Below are 14,132 nucleotides of genomic sequence, written 5' to 3' on the forward strand. Positions count from 1 at the left end.
ATAGACTTTACTTTATTGCCTTTAGGAACCCCTTTAACTGTAACAGAAATTCTACAGCCCCCCTCGGTAATTATTTATTTTATGAACATTGTCAAATTTCCCTTATTAAAAAAAATACTGTATTTTCTTTTCTTTTTTTTTTTTTAAAGGAAACCTCTCGAGACTCCCTGATTTGCATTTTGTCCGCTTATTAATGGTTACTTATTTGAAAACGGTTCAAAATGAAAGTCTAAGCCATACTATACCTAAAGTCACTCACCCGAAGTGTACTTCCCTTAAATCCCCTTAAGTGTTACACCTTGAGAAAATGGAAAGTCTGTAAAGTACCAGTCCATGGTCGCTGATCATCTGGACCAAAATATTCCCCTAAAATTACTATACACTGCTCCATGTCAATAACTTATTAACTCTAGCTCTTGTATTTCTTTTGGATCTCTTTCTGTCTCCAGCATATACTGGAATATGAAGGAGTACAGTGCCGTGTAGTACTTTATGAGAAATAAATAAGAAAGAATGTGTCTAGGAGTGATAAGAAGTTTGTCCTCTAGCTCCCTCTGCTGAACTAATGCTATAATTGTGATGAGGCAGGGATGCTGGTGCTTGGCCCAAACCTCCTTGTGCAGTTATACATCCATCTATCCATCCATCCATTCTCTGTCCTGCTTCTCCTACACAGGGTTGAGGGGTAACCTGGAGCCTATCCCGGGGACTCTGGGGACAAGGCAGGGGACACCCTGGACAGGGTGCCAGTCAATCGCACACACACTACGGACAATTTGGAAATGGCAATCAGCCTATAATGCGCGTCTTTGGACTGGAGGAGGAAACCGAAGTACCTGGAGGAAACCCCTGAGGCACAGGGAGAGCATGCAAGCTCTGCACACACAGGGCAGAGGCGGGAATTGAGCCCTCAACCCCAGAGGTGTGAGGCAACAGGGCTAACCACTAAGCCTCTGTGCTACCCCGCCCCATCCATCTACCCATCCATCCAATTATTCATCTTCAGTAACTGCGTTATCCTGATCAGGGTCATTGTGAATCTGGATCCTGGACTCCCAGTGTTCCTGGGAGTGAGGTGGGAATGGGGTATTCCTGGGATAGGCTTCAGATTCACAGCAGCCCTGACCAAAATGAAGCGGATACTGAAGATGAATGAACTCAAATTGTTTTTTATTCAGTTATTTGACTGCTTTTGTACCCATCATTAAAAAATTTATGTGAGGAATATTGGAACATTTTTTTTAAAACACTGTCATCATGTATAATTGGGAGCAGCTTGTGAACCTTGAAGCTTTTTTCAAATTCAGTATATAATCAAAGAATGGAAATATTTCAGTTCCTATGATTTGGCTGCACAGTTGGAGGGCTGAAGATCAGTACTGCTTGGATTATCTGATTAAAGATACTGTAATCAGCATATCATTTAATTAGCAGGTTTAGGAAAATCTCCAACTTGTCCTGAACTACAACTTGGTGAGAATGTATCAGTCTTTTTTTTTTTTTTTTGCCACAAGTACTGATGGTGTGCATCAAAGAATCAAGAAAACTGCATTAATTTCTAATTCTAAAACATCTTCACCTCTTCAACATTTTATTATTGCCCTGATTAACCTTCTTGGTATTTTTGACTGTCTGTGTACAGACTTTTGTACTGTCTGTGTTATATCTTGTGCAGGTTGCCATTTGTAGAGTAAAAAAAGAAAAGAAGGGAAGAAAAAGCGATTTCAAATGTGTGCAACCTCAAGTTTATACGCTGGGGAAACAGGAAATGACCAAAGACAACAACAGAGCTCTTGGAGACTGAAAGTTGTTTAAAGAGTTTTTCATGGATGACAGTTTGCACTGATTTTAAATACGTTTTAGAGGTGCCAATAATTTTGCCTCATACATTTTTGAGAGAATATACTGTAGGCTACTATAGAATAATATACTATCTGTTAGAGTAAAGCTAAGTATTTTCTACAGTTGTTTGAATGGAACATTTGAATTATTGTCTGTAATGTTATTTATACAGTATAATCATAATTTTTGCCTGGCTTCTCAAAGGGTGCCAATAGTTCTAGAGCCAGCTGTACACATCTATGTAATGATATTTTGTCTATCTTGATAAAAGATGATAATATTTGATATATGATAAAGACGATGAAGGTGAATTAATGAAATAATGATATGTGTACCAAAATAAATATTAGATTTTACAAGTATAACCAGTTTTAATGGAACATTCAAAATTGTCATATTGTGAGCATGTTGAAACTCTGACGAAGTAATTGCAGGAATGTGTAACCTGCTCACACACCCATCACACAAAACAGAAACAAAAGCTATAGAGAGCTGGAACCATGACAGTTAAAACAATAAGAGCCATGTGAGTCAAATAGCTCAGGCACTGAGAAGAGCTGATATTAGCTTTAATTTTTCTTTATTTATTAATTTATTTAATTCAGACAGTACACATTCATCGACATCAGGATTTACGATATGTCAGATTTAGCCAAATGGCTCATTTTCATCTACTGTCCCTGGGCAGCAGATGAACAAATAGGACAAAATGAACAGATAAAAAATTCATGAAACAACGTTAAAAGAACACAGTTACATAACACATAAAACAAACAATATACACAACACAATCTGTGATACAATCTGACCCTAATTTATGTGAACATTATAAACATGCTATATAACTAAACATCATGATGACACTCCTGACTTCCCAGCAACCGTATTTTATTAATTTTTTCAGAATAATATCTTAAATCTGCTGGAAGAATCCTTAATGGTATTACACAATCACCTCTTGTAAGATTTTTTAAAACTTTATTTTAAAGATAGAATGACTGTATTCATTTATAAAATAATTGACAGAAATATTTTTGATGGAAAATAAATGTAATGCATGCTTACTAAATCTTTCCATCAATAATGTGCAATGTTGATGCAATAAAATATATATCTTGAGATATATGCTGTATCATATCATAAAAATGTCCAAATATCACCATAAAATTCAGCAATTGATTAATTTATGCTTGTTAAAATAATAAAGAAGACTACAATCATTACCTGTCTACATTCGAATATGGTAATAAATAGAAAAAAATGGCGCATTTTACACTTTTTGACCAGCTTTATGTTAAAATCAATCAAGTACAAATATAAACTACTTCAGGCACAAATGCTGTATCACTTCATTTTGGTTCGCTTTGGTAAATTTACAAAAACAGATACATCTCAACTGTTTCAAAAGTTTTTATACTGACATAATTTTCATGACTGAACTACTCTTTATTCAAATCTATAACAATTCAGACAATTCTTCAAAAGAAATGCTTCCAAAAATACCCAAAATATTTCATCTGAAATATTACACTGGCACAGTCTACTTCATACCCAATTAGAGCGTATGTAAGATTTTGTAGACATTTTAATACCTTCAAAAGTTACACCAAATTCTCCTTTAGTCTTTATCCCAGGCATTCACACAAGTTTGTTTGAATATATTTCTATTTCTATGGACTTATGCTACATATTCACTGACATATTCAAATCTCATCCCTTAAATATTTTTAAATACCAGCAGCCACACTTGCACTGCAAAGTGTGCACTTCAAGACTCTTGTGACAAGGCAATGTGTCTTCATGCATTCATTCATGTTAAATTTACACTCCATTTCTGACAGGAATCAGTAAACATGAAGTACATACATATTAGTAGTGCACAATAGACACTCTTTGATCAGCCACAGCACAAGCAGGCAGCAGTGGCTCAGTAAAATTGTGTCTTACGGAGTGCAAAACACACTTTGAGTCTGGATCGTAGAACAGTAGTGTTTGTGTGGTCCAGTCCAGCAGGACTCCCACTTTCGTGGGACTCTTCACTACAGGCACGTTGACGACCTGCCTGTTGTGGCAGTAGGAAAAGTTTTCTTCATAGTGCGAGAGCACCCAGGATTTGGCATTGAAGCCTAGACGAGATTCGTTGCTCGAGCCTTTGCGTTCCATGCTGCGGTAGCAGACGCCCACTTTGAATGCAGCGCTGTCGCCCACGTACAGCACCCAGGCATGAGTGCCTGAACTGATGGGCTCGAGGCAGAGGGCATTGGGCCAGCTGTCAAAGCGAGCCGGGTCATATGGAAGAGGTTTCTTCTGGCGTTTTGGCCGGTAAGTGAGGGTGAGCTGGTCAGAGGAGAGCAGAAGGAGATGGCTGACGGTGCGCTCATCAAAGTACATCCGAGTTGTAGCTGGAGAGGGACGAGAGAAAACACATGAAATATAGATGTAATTCTATGTATACCAGCAACTTTAAGAGGAACATCTGTACCCCCGCTCATCCATGCCAAATTCCAATCGGCCAATCATGCGGCAGTAGCTCAAGTCATAAAATTATGCAGATACAGGGCAAGCGGGTCAGTTAATCTTCATAAATCATCAGAATAGGTCATCTCTGTGACTTTGACTGTGGCATGATTGCTGGTTTGACTATTTCATTGAGAGGCAGTTTTGTGGGCAGTTCTGTAACCACTCTTTACAACTACGGTGAGCAGAAAAGCATTCTCTGGGCTAGAAAGAAATGAGCCCCAGCCTTACTACTTCATATCAATCTGTGGATTTTTATTATGACCATTATTAGCGCTGTTGTTCTCGAGTCCACAAAAGTCCAAAATAATCCAGTTTAAGGCATTTGTTAGCTGCAAAATAATTTGATGTGAGTGCCACAAATGTAACATTATATTAATATCTTTTTAATCTTTGAAAGACAGAGGGAGTTTAGCCCTTCTAACCCATTTATGCCAGCCTTTCTTGTGAGACCAAATACAAAATGCAGAGGCAGCTGAACCTGTAATAAACAGGCTAAACAGGCTGTATTGCAGCATGGTCCTGGAAGCATAAAATTACTCTATGCTGAAGACTTGGAAAGTGGGTGGAGCAGCGATGTACATTCAATGGCCACTTTATTATGTATTGTAGATTGTACAAATATTAAAAGACCATAGCTCACGTTTTCCATGCACAGTGTGGGTTAATCATACTATAAAACAATATCACATTATCATATCATATCAAATTCTGGCCACAGGATTGCTACTGATTAGACATTTGGGGTTAGTAGACCTTAATCAAACATCCCAAAAACACTGGGAGTCGCAAATGAGTGAATATTCACATGCAAAAATCCATACTGTTCCAATTTAGTTAAATATTTATTGTTATCACATTAATGTACCCTTAATGGGGAGCTGGTGGGGGTGAAATATTATGCCTCCAGCACAATGGTGCAACACACAAGACAATATAACTAGTAGATCTAAAAGGCACCACCTACTGGTAAAGATTAGAGCTCAAACAGCTAAGTGAACTTTCATGCTTCAGGTTTAGCATCTTATTTAGTCAGTAGTTACCTGTGAGTAGTAATCACATATACACAATCATGTGTTAGATAAAGATTTGGTTTATCTACAGGTCTGGTCTTTCTAATACAACTTCTCAGAATATCTCAGATCTGGGTACTGTGCAGAATAAAGCTGGATTATGTGATGATGTGTGGTGTGCACTCACCGGTCGGTCCCAGCAGCAGCGCACTAGCCCACATGCCCAACATGAGTTTACTATCACTGCAGTCCCTGTTCAGATTCAGGTGATCTGAGTCTTTGGGCTGACCAACACCTTCTGCCACCTCAATCCTGACACCAACACACAGACACACAATTTCAGCACCACCTCTCAGACACCATCCGTTTTGTACTTTGTGTTGTCTTAGATGTAAATCTGAGAAATTACCTGTCTGATATTTCCGAATTCATGCTCTGCAAAGTGAGAATCAGAAACACAGTGGTTAGTCCAATTTGTTAATGTTACCACCATCAAAGTATATCACAGTCAAACACAGGCTTTGTTACACCCAGAGCTGGTCCGTCCATTAGGCTATTTAGGTGACTGCTTAAGGCATTAGCGTTGTCCCTTTTGAAAAATATTTATTGCTATTTCTCTAAGATGTAGACTGAGTTAAGAATATTAATATCTTATGCAATGCACCTTAGCCGACATCTCTCCCAAATATGGACATTAGACTTAAATCATGTGACATGGCACCACTATGACCGATTGGCACAGCTTATTTAAACTAGCTTATTTAAATGTCAATTCGCTTCGTTGTGCTTGTTTGTCCACACAAATACATGTGCAGGTGCGCAAATGACCAGAGAGAGAAACCAGAGAGAGAGTGAAAAAACCTAATCTTTGTTTTTGGATCAACAAAGATGGCTATTATGTGCGACTTATAACCTTGAAAACTCCCAAATAAATATTTACTGGTAATTAGACTTGAGAGCGAATAACCTTGAGTGCTTCCAAGCAACTGACAGAACAGCTTTACATGACGGATTAAATGAGGAATTAAGTATACGTAAACTGAAATAGTGGTTAGTCGTGCAACTTCATCCGTATGTAAGGAATAAAACCCTCGGTACGTGCTGCTATAGGAAAATAATCAACGACGGCCCTGTGTGTATTATTTCCCTATGGCACCACATCCTCAAGTGTTTGAGAATCCAGTGTCACTGTAGTAGAAAGTTACTTGATTTAAAAAGTGGGGATGCTACCTTCTGATCACTGGAAAATGTAATAATACTCATAGCTTCAGTACTTGTAACAACTATTCGTAAAGGAATAGATATATCAATCATTAGTGTTGGTCTTTAAAACATTTTTCTGTGCACTTTAATGCACGTTAACTTAATGTGACAGCGTCCTACGAAGCTAGCTTAGCTACCTTTCTTTAGTGCTTGCTAGCTAACATTTTGCAAACTTGTACTGTTTAGACTTGGATTTGACTCAAAGAGGGCAGGATATGAAATGTTTTCTTCCATAATTCTTTCTAAATGCAGCATTCAAATTATCTGGGATTTCATACCAAATAGGGACTAGCTAATGCTGCTTCAGCTAATGTTAGGTTGTTGTAAGCTAGTTGCAGAGTTGCTAGTGCTATAATTACGCTTTATACTTATTAGCTGGTTGGCAAATGAATAAAATGAAATTATTTGTCATGTTACTGATTCTGTGAGTGGTTTAGTGGGGAAATTATTTCAGACACCAGACCAGTTCTGTTTGCAACCCCAACCCCCAAACCTCCCCCCTTCAGTCCTCACCACAAGCATGGTGTCTGTTGAGTGTGTGAGTGTGTGAACCAGGCTGGTGCGGGCATGTGTGAGGGAGTCGAGCGCCTTGGTCCAGTGTGCCCGCTGTGTTAGGAGACATTGCTCTATTCGCTCTTCCTCCCTCTGCACAGCCTCCAACAGACGCTGCTCCTCCTCATCCAGGGCTTCACGCACGGTGTTCACCTGAGCCACGACTCGCTCACGGGCACTACTCGCCTCCGCCTACACACCAACATTAGAGTGTTATAAACTGTTATAGACTATTCCTCTATTCTGATTAATAAGAATTAAAACATTTCAGGGAGCACTGTTATAGGAAAATAATAAATGACAGGTTCATGTGATATTTACACACACAAAGTTACTGTTCGCTCCCTGAAGTGTTTTATTCCTCTTACAATACAGCAATATATGTCAGACATTTTTATTACCTACATGCAGTGTTGTGGAATGTCTGCCAAAAACGGTAGCTCCTGTTATCCTTTAAATTATAGCGGCTATAAACTGTTGTTCCCTCACCAGCCTCTCTTTTTCCCTCACTTAAATCGGACCAAAAAATTCAGCTTATTATGATACAGAGAAACCAGAAAGTGTAATGTCCAAGTTTCATTTTTAGGAACAAGCCATGGTGTGTTAGGGTTCACAGATATTTTCTTATGGTAAGTAAAAGGACAGACATGTCTGTTCTTCCTGCCAATTGGTCAGCCAATCTTTGCTCATTCTGCTTCACAAAACTATCATTCAATGCCTTTTTTCAGAAACCAAGAGGGTTACAGTAAAAAAAAAAAAAAAAAAGTCATATGGTTCTTTGTAAATAGTCTCTTTTGACTGTCTTGTTGCAGATTACATTTCAGTATGTATTCAGATATACATATTTCTGCTACCCTACCAGTAAATTACAGTTTACAGCCCGTAATCTGTATATTTATTGCCCTGCACTCGTATAACAAAGTGTTTTGTATTTGCAATTTATGTAGTCTTGCATACTGATATGTGTTGCACCATGGTCCTGGAGAAACGGCATTTCATTCCAATGTATACAAGCTATATAGAGGAATGACAGTAAAAACTCACTTGACTTCACTTAAACATTTTGAAATTCTTTTTTTTTTGTGTACAGTCAGTATAATTCAGAAGTACATTTGCTTTTTTCACAGAGAAGCCCTACACGCAGTTTGCACTCAACTGCATGTACTGTATATACACGCAATTCAAAAAACACAGAGCATGCAGATAACATTACAACTATTTCCAGTAACACAAATGCTCTGTATATGCACTCTTAGAGAAAAAAGTTTCACACCTGAAGGGCTCCACATATAACCTTTAAGGTTTCTGCCAGAGAAACAAGCCCTTAAGGGTGGAGCATTTATTTCTAAGAGTGTATTGTTTACAGTGCAGTGATCCCTCAGAATTTGATGGTCCATTGAGTAGCCAGATCTTTGTGTATTGTGTACACACTTCTCCTCTGATAGGGAAACACTCAGTTGTAGAGTTCTACATAGAAGAAGAAGCTTTCCCCAGAGGGACAACTGAAATGAAAATGTATAATCTAAGAACCCCAAACTATCAGAAGAACTCTTGAAGTGTATGATTTATGTATAAATGGATAATGACAAATGCTTCAAACAAAAATCTTTTTTCTTTTCACCAGCAAAACTGTTGATTGAGTGTCAGGCTATATATGCTTTAGAAGAGTTGAAAGAGTAATTTGTTGTTTTCCTAGAGGTGCAACAGAAATGCGTTTGTCTATTGTCTGGAAATCACTCATAGCCATAGTCAAGGGAGCAAAATTGGCCATGCTATCTTGGTGGGAATGATGGCATACTTTCTCTCCCCTGTCAGTCACAGTGACATTAGCCAATCGTGGGCATCTGTGAGCTCATGTATGTGGAAGAGGGTAGATAGCGCTTTCCTCTAAGCATGTTGTGCTGCCTTGTGACGCAGCATGAGCAGCAGTTAAAAAAGATGACGTTTGCTGGCTTCACATGTCTCAGAGGAAGCATATGTTTGTACTGCTTTGTGATAGGGGAGAGTTAGCTGGTTAGTGGCAGGATTTGGCAAGACCAAATCAGGGAGAAAATTGGGGAAAAACTATAAAAAAGAAATCTTGAGGACGTAACACTCCTTGAGTATTAACCTATCACACATTATGCTTAACAAGTGAGCCTTAGGGCTGTGATTAGCTGAATAAATACAATGTTTTGTTTATAAGCAAAGCAAAAATATCCTTGGGACAAGGATAATTAGCATGGACTACTATATGTTACTATATGTCTATGTATGCATGTGTGCATGTAGTTAAGCTCATTAATCACCTGCAAGGCCTTCTCTTTTGCAGTCAGTGTGTTGCTTATGAAGCGCTCTATCTGTAGGGCTTGCAGCTGCATTTTCTCACAGATGTCCACCAGCTGATTCTGAAAGAGATCAGATATGCAATGACTCACCTGTTTGTGTGAGCTTGGTATTTTTGTTAAAATGAAGTGCATTTATTTGAGAACACATTATAAAACTATATTCTAACTTAAATGACAAAGAATACTGTCTCATGTCACTGTTTTGAAATGGCATTAAGGAAAAAATTCACCCTGAACCACATACATATTAAATTTTATCATTAACATGTGATCTTCACTGGTCCAAAATATATTTTATAATAAAAATTTGATGTTGAGTTGATGTTTTCAGTTTAAAATTCTTTCATCGTCATGTTTTACTTTGGTTAACAGTTTCCTGACTACAATGCTGTCTGAGTGGCACAAATAGGAATTCATGTCTATCTAAAGAGAGTGACGCAGCAGTGCTTTAGTCCTTTAGTCTGTCCAGCTCTCTAACCTCCTCATCTGTACACACTACTCAAATCAGCTTCCAAAGCTTCAATGTTCATGCTAATACCACCATCTCTGCTGGAACTCTTCAAACTTTGAGTTCAACATTTGCTGACTACCTCTACACTGTATTTCTCATTAATCTGATGTTGACTACTGTATGTAACTTGTCACGGGAATAACGATACAGCACCAACCAACAAATTAGCACCAAAAATGGTGAGCAGATCATGAATATTTCAATATAAATAGACCTAACGTGTTTCAGGGTGGAGGTTTCCTTTAAAATCAACATACTGAACAGCATGTGCTGTTTAAATGTCAACATTATGAACTCCAGCACAAGGAATTTGAAAGGAATTTGAAAGACAACATAAGATATAGGCTATACAAAAACTAGATTACATGTGAACATATACCACAAGTAAATGTTACAATTGCTCATACAACATTTCGGCAAACACAGAATGTTTCCCTGACATAAGCATTTGGTTTGGACGTTCTGGGAACGTTCAATTTTAGTTAAGTCAGTGCTGTTAATCTGGCAACCTTCCCGTTTTGAGACAATGGAAGAATGTTAAACGAACATTCCCAGGTTGTAATGACAGAAAATAGCACTTAAAAGCAACCTTTCTTGAATGTTCCTTGTCAGCTGTCCTTCTAACCATAAGAGAATAATGTGTTTTAACTCTTTCACACACAGTATGCATCTACACTTACAGATAGTCGATTTAAGGCAGTTTCATATCATTCTGTAACATATTGTAAACAGAATCCTGTTTATTTCTGTTCCCTCAGACCCTATATGTATGTATTTTCACTTCTTTGTCTTTTGGTTACTTTCACAATGACTTCTTTATATATAATCTTTTATTCTATTATTCTTATTTTAAATTTCCCTTAGTTAACTTAGTTAAATTTCTATTTTCTTGAATGTTGTTAATAGTCTGTCTATTTGTCTGGTCTGTTTAGTATGTTACATGGCATACACATGTGCGCTCACCAAGACAGATTCCTTGCATGTTTAACATACTTGATGAAATAAAGAGATTCTGATTCTGATACTTTTGGGGGAAATATATGAGGCAAATCACCTTCAAATCACTTAAGGCCATTACTGTAATTTAACAAGCATTATCCTGATTTCTCTAGATTATTTGCCTTTCTTAGTGCAGTGTGTCTCTGGGGTATCTTTACAAACTTTCTACACAATATCATTGTGTAGAAATTATGAAAAATCTAAAAAAATAAATTATTACAATTAAATTATATATTGGTGATATAACGTATAAAGTTTCATCAGGGTGGTGGTTTCGTGGTTAGCACTGTTATCTGGCACTTCCAGGGCTGGGGGTTTGATTCCTGCCTCCACACTGTGTGTGCAGAGTTTGCATGTTCCTCCGGGTTCTCCGGTTCCCTCCCTCAGTCCAAAGACATACGCAGTAGACTTATTGGCATTTTCACATTGTGTGAGTGTGTGATTGTGGCCTGCGATGGGTTCACACCTTGTCCAGGGTGTCCCCTGCCTTATGCCTCGAGCTCCCTGGGATAGGCTGGGACACCCTGTGACCCTGTCTAGGATAAGTGGTATGGAAAACGGATGGATGGAAGTTTCGTCCTTTTTACGCAGTGTATTCCTCCTACACCTGGACAACCTATTTACACTGTAATATTTAGAAAAAGTCAAAATTCATGTCACGTGTCTTTAAGTAATTAAGAAAATCTGGGTATGGAAAGTTCCCAGAATGTTTGGGTACAATGCGAACCAAAATACAACGTTCCCTGAATGTTATGAAATGGTTCTCAAAAAAAAAAAAAAAGCAAATAGGAACCAAATGGTAGCATTAAGCAAATGTTGTGTGTTTATTGGGATGTTGTCAGTCTTACAGTATGAAGGCACCATAATAACACCTATACTGCTGTGGCTACAGAATAAAGACTACAACACAGGGCTGTAACCACCATAGACACTGAGGGACACGTCCCCCCAATAATCAGACACTGTCTCTGCTGCACTCCATTATGCACCTCTCTGTATGTTGTTAGGAGGACAATAAGTTTAAAAAGTTCTAGCAGAGCTCGTCAATGTCAAAATGTTTGAGATGGCCAATCAGATGAAAGAAGGCGGGGCTTTACTGATCACAGAAGTCGCGCGACGCTTCAGTTTGAGCGGTGAGAGACTGTGAGGTAAGATGTAAGCTAAATGGCTAAAGTTCAGAATTTAACACCTAATTTACGATAGAAACGTTAAAGGACAGACAGTAATATCCAGGGATGCAGACATTTACGTGATTCATGTAATGTAATGCGTTATTGTGAATGTGACGAGACAAGAAACAGCTGTTTTCAGCATTTTAGGGATAAGTTTACGAATGAATGTGTGTGTATTGTGAATACACACTGACCTTACTGTAGTTATTTTGGTCCTAAATGTAAAGGTCCTGCAGTATATATATATATATATATATATATATATATATATATATATATATATATATATATATATATATATATATAAGTCACACACACACACACACATATATATATATATATATATATATATATATATATATATATATGCTTTTTTGTTTACATAGAGAACCAATAAGGACCATTACATTTGTGACCCCCCCCCCCCCTCCCCCGCCCCCCAGATGGTTTGGTCCCCCCAGCCCAGCTACTGCACGTGAGTTTTGTGCTACAACACTTACAGTTTTGTGCTACACCACATAAGCGTTACAGTTTTCATGACTCACCCTTACAGCCGTCGCTCGTAAATGGAGCTGTATGACTGTGTGATTTCGACAAGCTCCTTGGCTAACGCACTTGTGGCAAACCGGTCTCCCCTCCGTCCTGCAGTAGCGGTCCACCTCCACCTCATGCGCCGAGCACACCGTCAGGTCACCGGCGCTGGACGCGTCTGTGGAAGACGCCATATTCGCCGAGCCATTAGTGTAACGAAATTCGCTTTCTATGATGGCTAACTGCGAGTCTTCAGGGAGTTTTGAGCTCAAGTCCGTGGTGCTTGTGTGTCCATCTGGAGTGAGCTGAATTCCATAGTCCTGTTCGTGCTCGTTGTCCCGTAACGACACCACTGCTAAATCGCAAAGTCCATAATCCCCACTCATGACTGCCCTGACCAGGCCAAACAAACCCTTTTTCAGTACTTCAGACTAGAAAAGAAGTCCTGAGGTTCCTTCGAGGTCGGCGCTGGTGTTGCTGTCTGCGCTGCAGGTGCATCCAGTTCTGCGGCCTTGCCTACCTGGCGCAGGTGTGTAACGCGGAAGTGCTACTCCGAGTCGCACAGCCAGTTTTCTGAGCAACAGTTTGTTTCATCGAGAGAGAGAGAGAGAGAGAGAGAGAGGGAGTCACACAGAATGAAAGACAATGACTCTCGATGTCTCAGCAGGGTCCAGTTAATCAGGTCTTGAAACCATTCACAAACCTGATCCCTATCCTGCTTCCTAAGTGGACTGAGACTACAATGGCTACTTGTATAAAATTACTTACTGCCAGTCCAGACTCCTCCAGAAAGCCAGGGGAAGCCTGATATATAGGTTAAAACCCTGTCATATAGGCTAACCTTTCCAAACCATTTAATTCACTTCTTACTGCTGTGTCTTGGATGTTGTTTGATTGGAAAGTGAGGTATTAAGATGCAATCTCAGGCAGGACACACAGCGTTTGCCTAATGTTACCACTTGCATCCCCTTTCCTTATTTTTTGGGATTCATCTCATAACGTTCTGGGAACGTACTGTTTTGGTTCACAAAGTCAGCATTGTTGCCAAAATGTTCTGGGAACCTGGAAACAACTTTGTCTTATGGTTATACGGCAACTGACAAGGAATGTTTGCCAAGGGTTGCTTATAAGTACTATTATTTGTCACTACAAACTAACCTTCCAGGAACGTTCCCGCAACATTCTTTCATGGTCTCTTAACTGTATGTTATAGTATGTTTGTAATTACAAAATAATGTTCTGGGAACTTTAAAGCACAACATTCTCTTTTGGTTGTGTGACAGCTGACAAGGAATGTTTGGCAAAAGGTGCTTATGGGTTTTATTTTTTGTAACTACAAACTAACTTTCCAGGAACGTTCCCGTAACATTCTTTAATGGTCTCATAAATGGAAGTTTACCAATGT

At 38.8% G+C, this 14,132-nt stretch overlaps 1 protein-coding gene across 1 annotated transcript; it reads right to left on the reverse strand.

The window, feature by feature from the left end:
* Positions 1-2,405: 2,405 nt before the first annotated feature.
* On the reverse strand, positions 2,406-13,539 carry bspry (B-box and SPRY domain containing). Its single transcript, XM_026921558.3, has 6 exons — positions 12,742-13,539; positions 9,476-9,574; positions 7,149-7,379; positions 5,782-5,807; positions 5,560-5,684; positions 2,406-4,244 (listed from the first exon to the last, which is right to left on the reverse strand). Exons 1-6 carry the CDS (start codon positions 13,111-13,113, stop codon positions 3,712-3,714), a joined length of 1,386 nt encoding a protein of 461 aa, XP_026777359.1. The 5' UTR covers positions 13,114-13,539; the 3' UTR covers positions 2,406-3,711.
* Positions 13,540-14,132: the final 593 nt, after the last annotated feature.

Source organism: Pangasianodon hypophthalmus, chromosome 27 (assembly GCF_027358585.1).
Source record: "Pangasianodon hypophthalmus isolate fPanHyp1 chromosome 27, fPanHyp1.pri, whole genome shotgun sequence".
NCBI lineage: Eukaryota > Metazoa > Chordata > Actinopteri > Siluriformes > Pangasiidae > Pangasianodon > Pangasianodon hypophthalmus.

Coding starts and splice junctions, on each gene's coding strand:
- bspry (XM_026921558.3), bottom strand. CDS start 13,113: ATGAGTGGGGATTATGGACTTTGCGATTTAGCAGTGGTGTCGTTACGG. Junction 7,380..9,475: donor CAAAAGAGAAGGCCTTGCAG/GTGATTAATGAG, acceptor GTTGGTGTGTAG/GCGGAGGCGAGTAGTGCCCG. Junction 4,245..5,559: donor GCTGCTGCTGGGACCGACCG/GTGAGTGCACAC, acceptor GTCCCTCTCCAG/CTACAACTCGGATGTACTTT.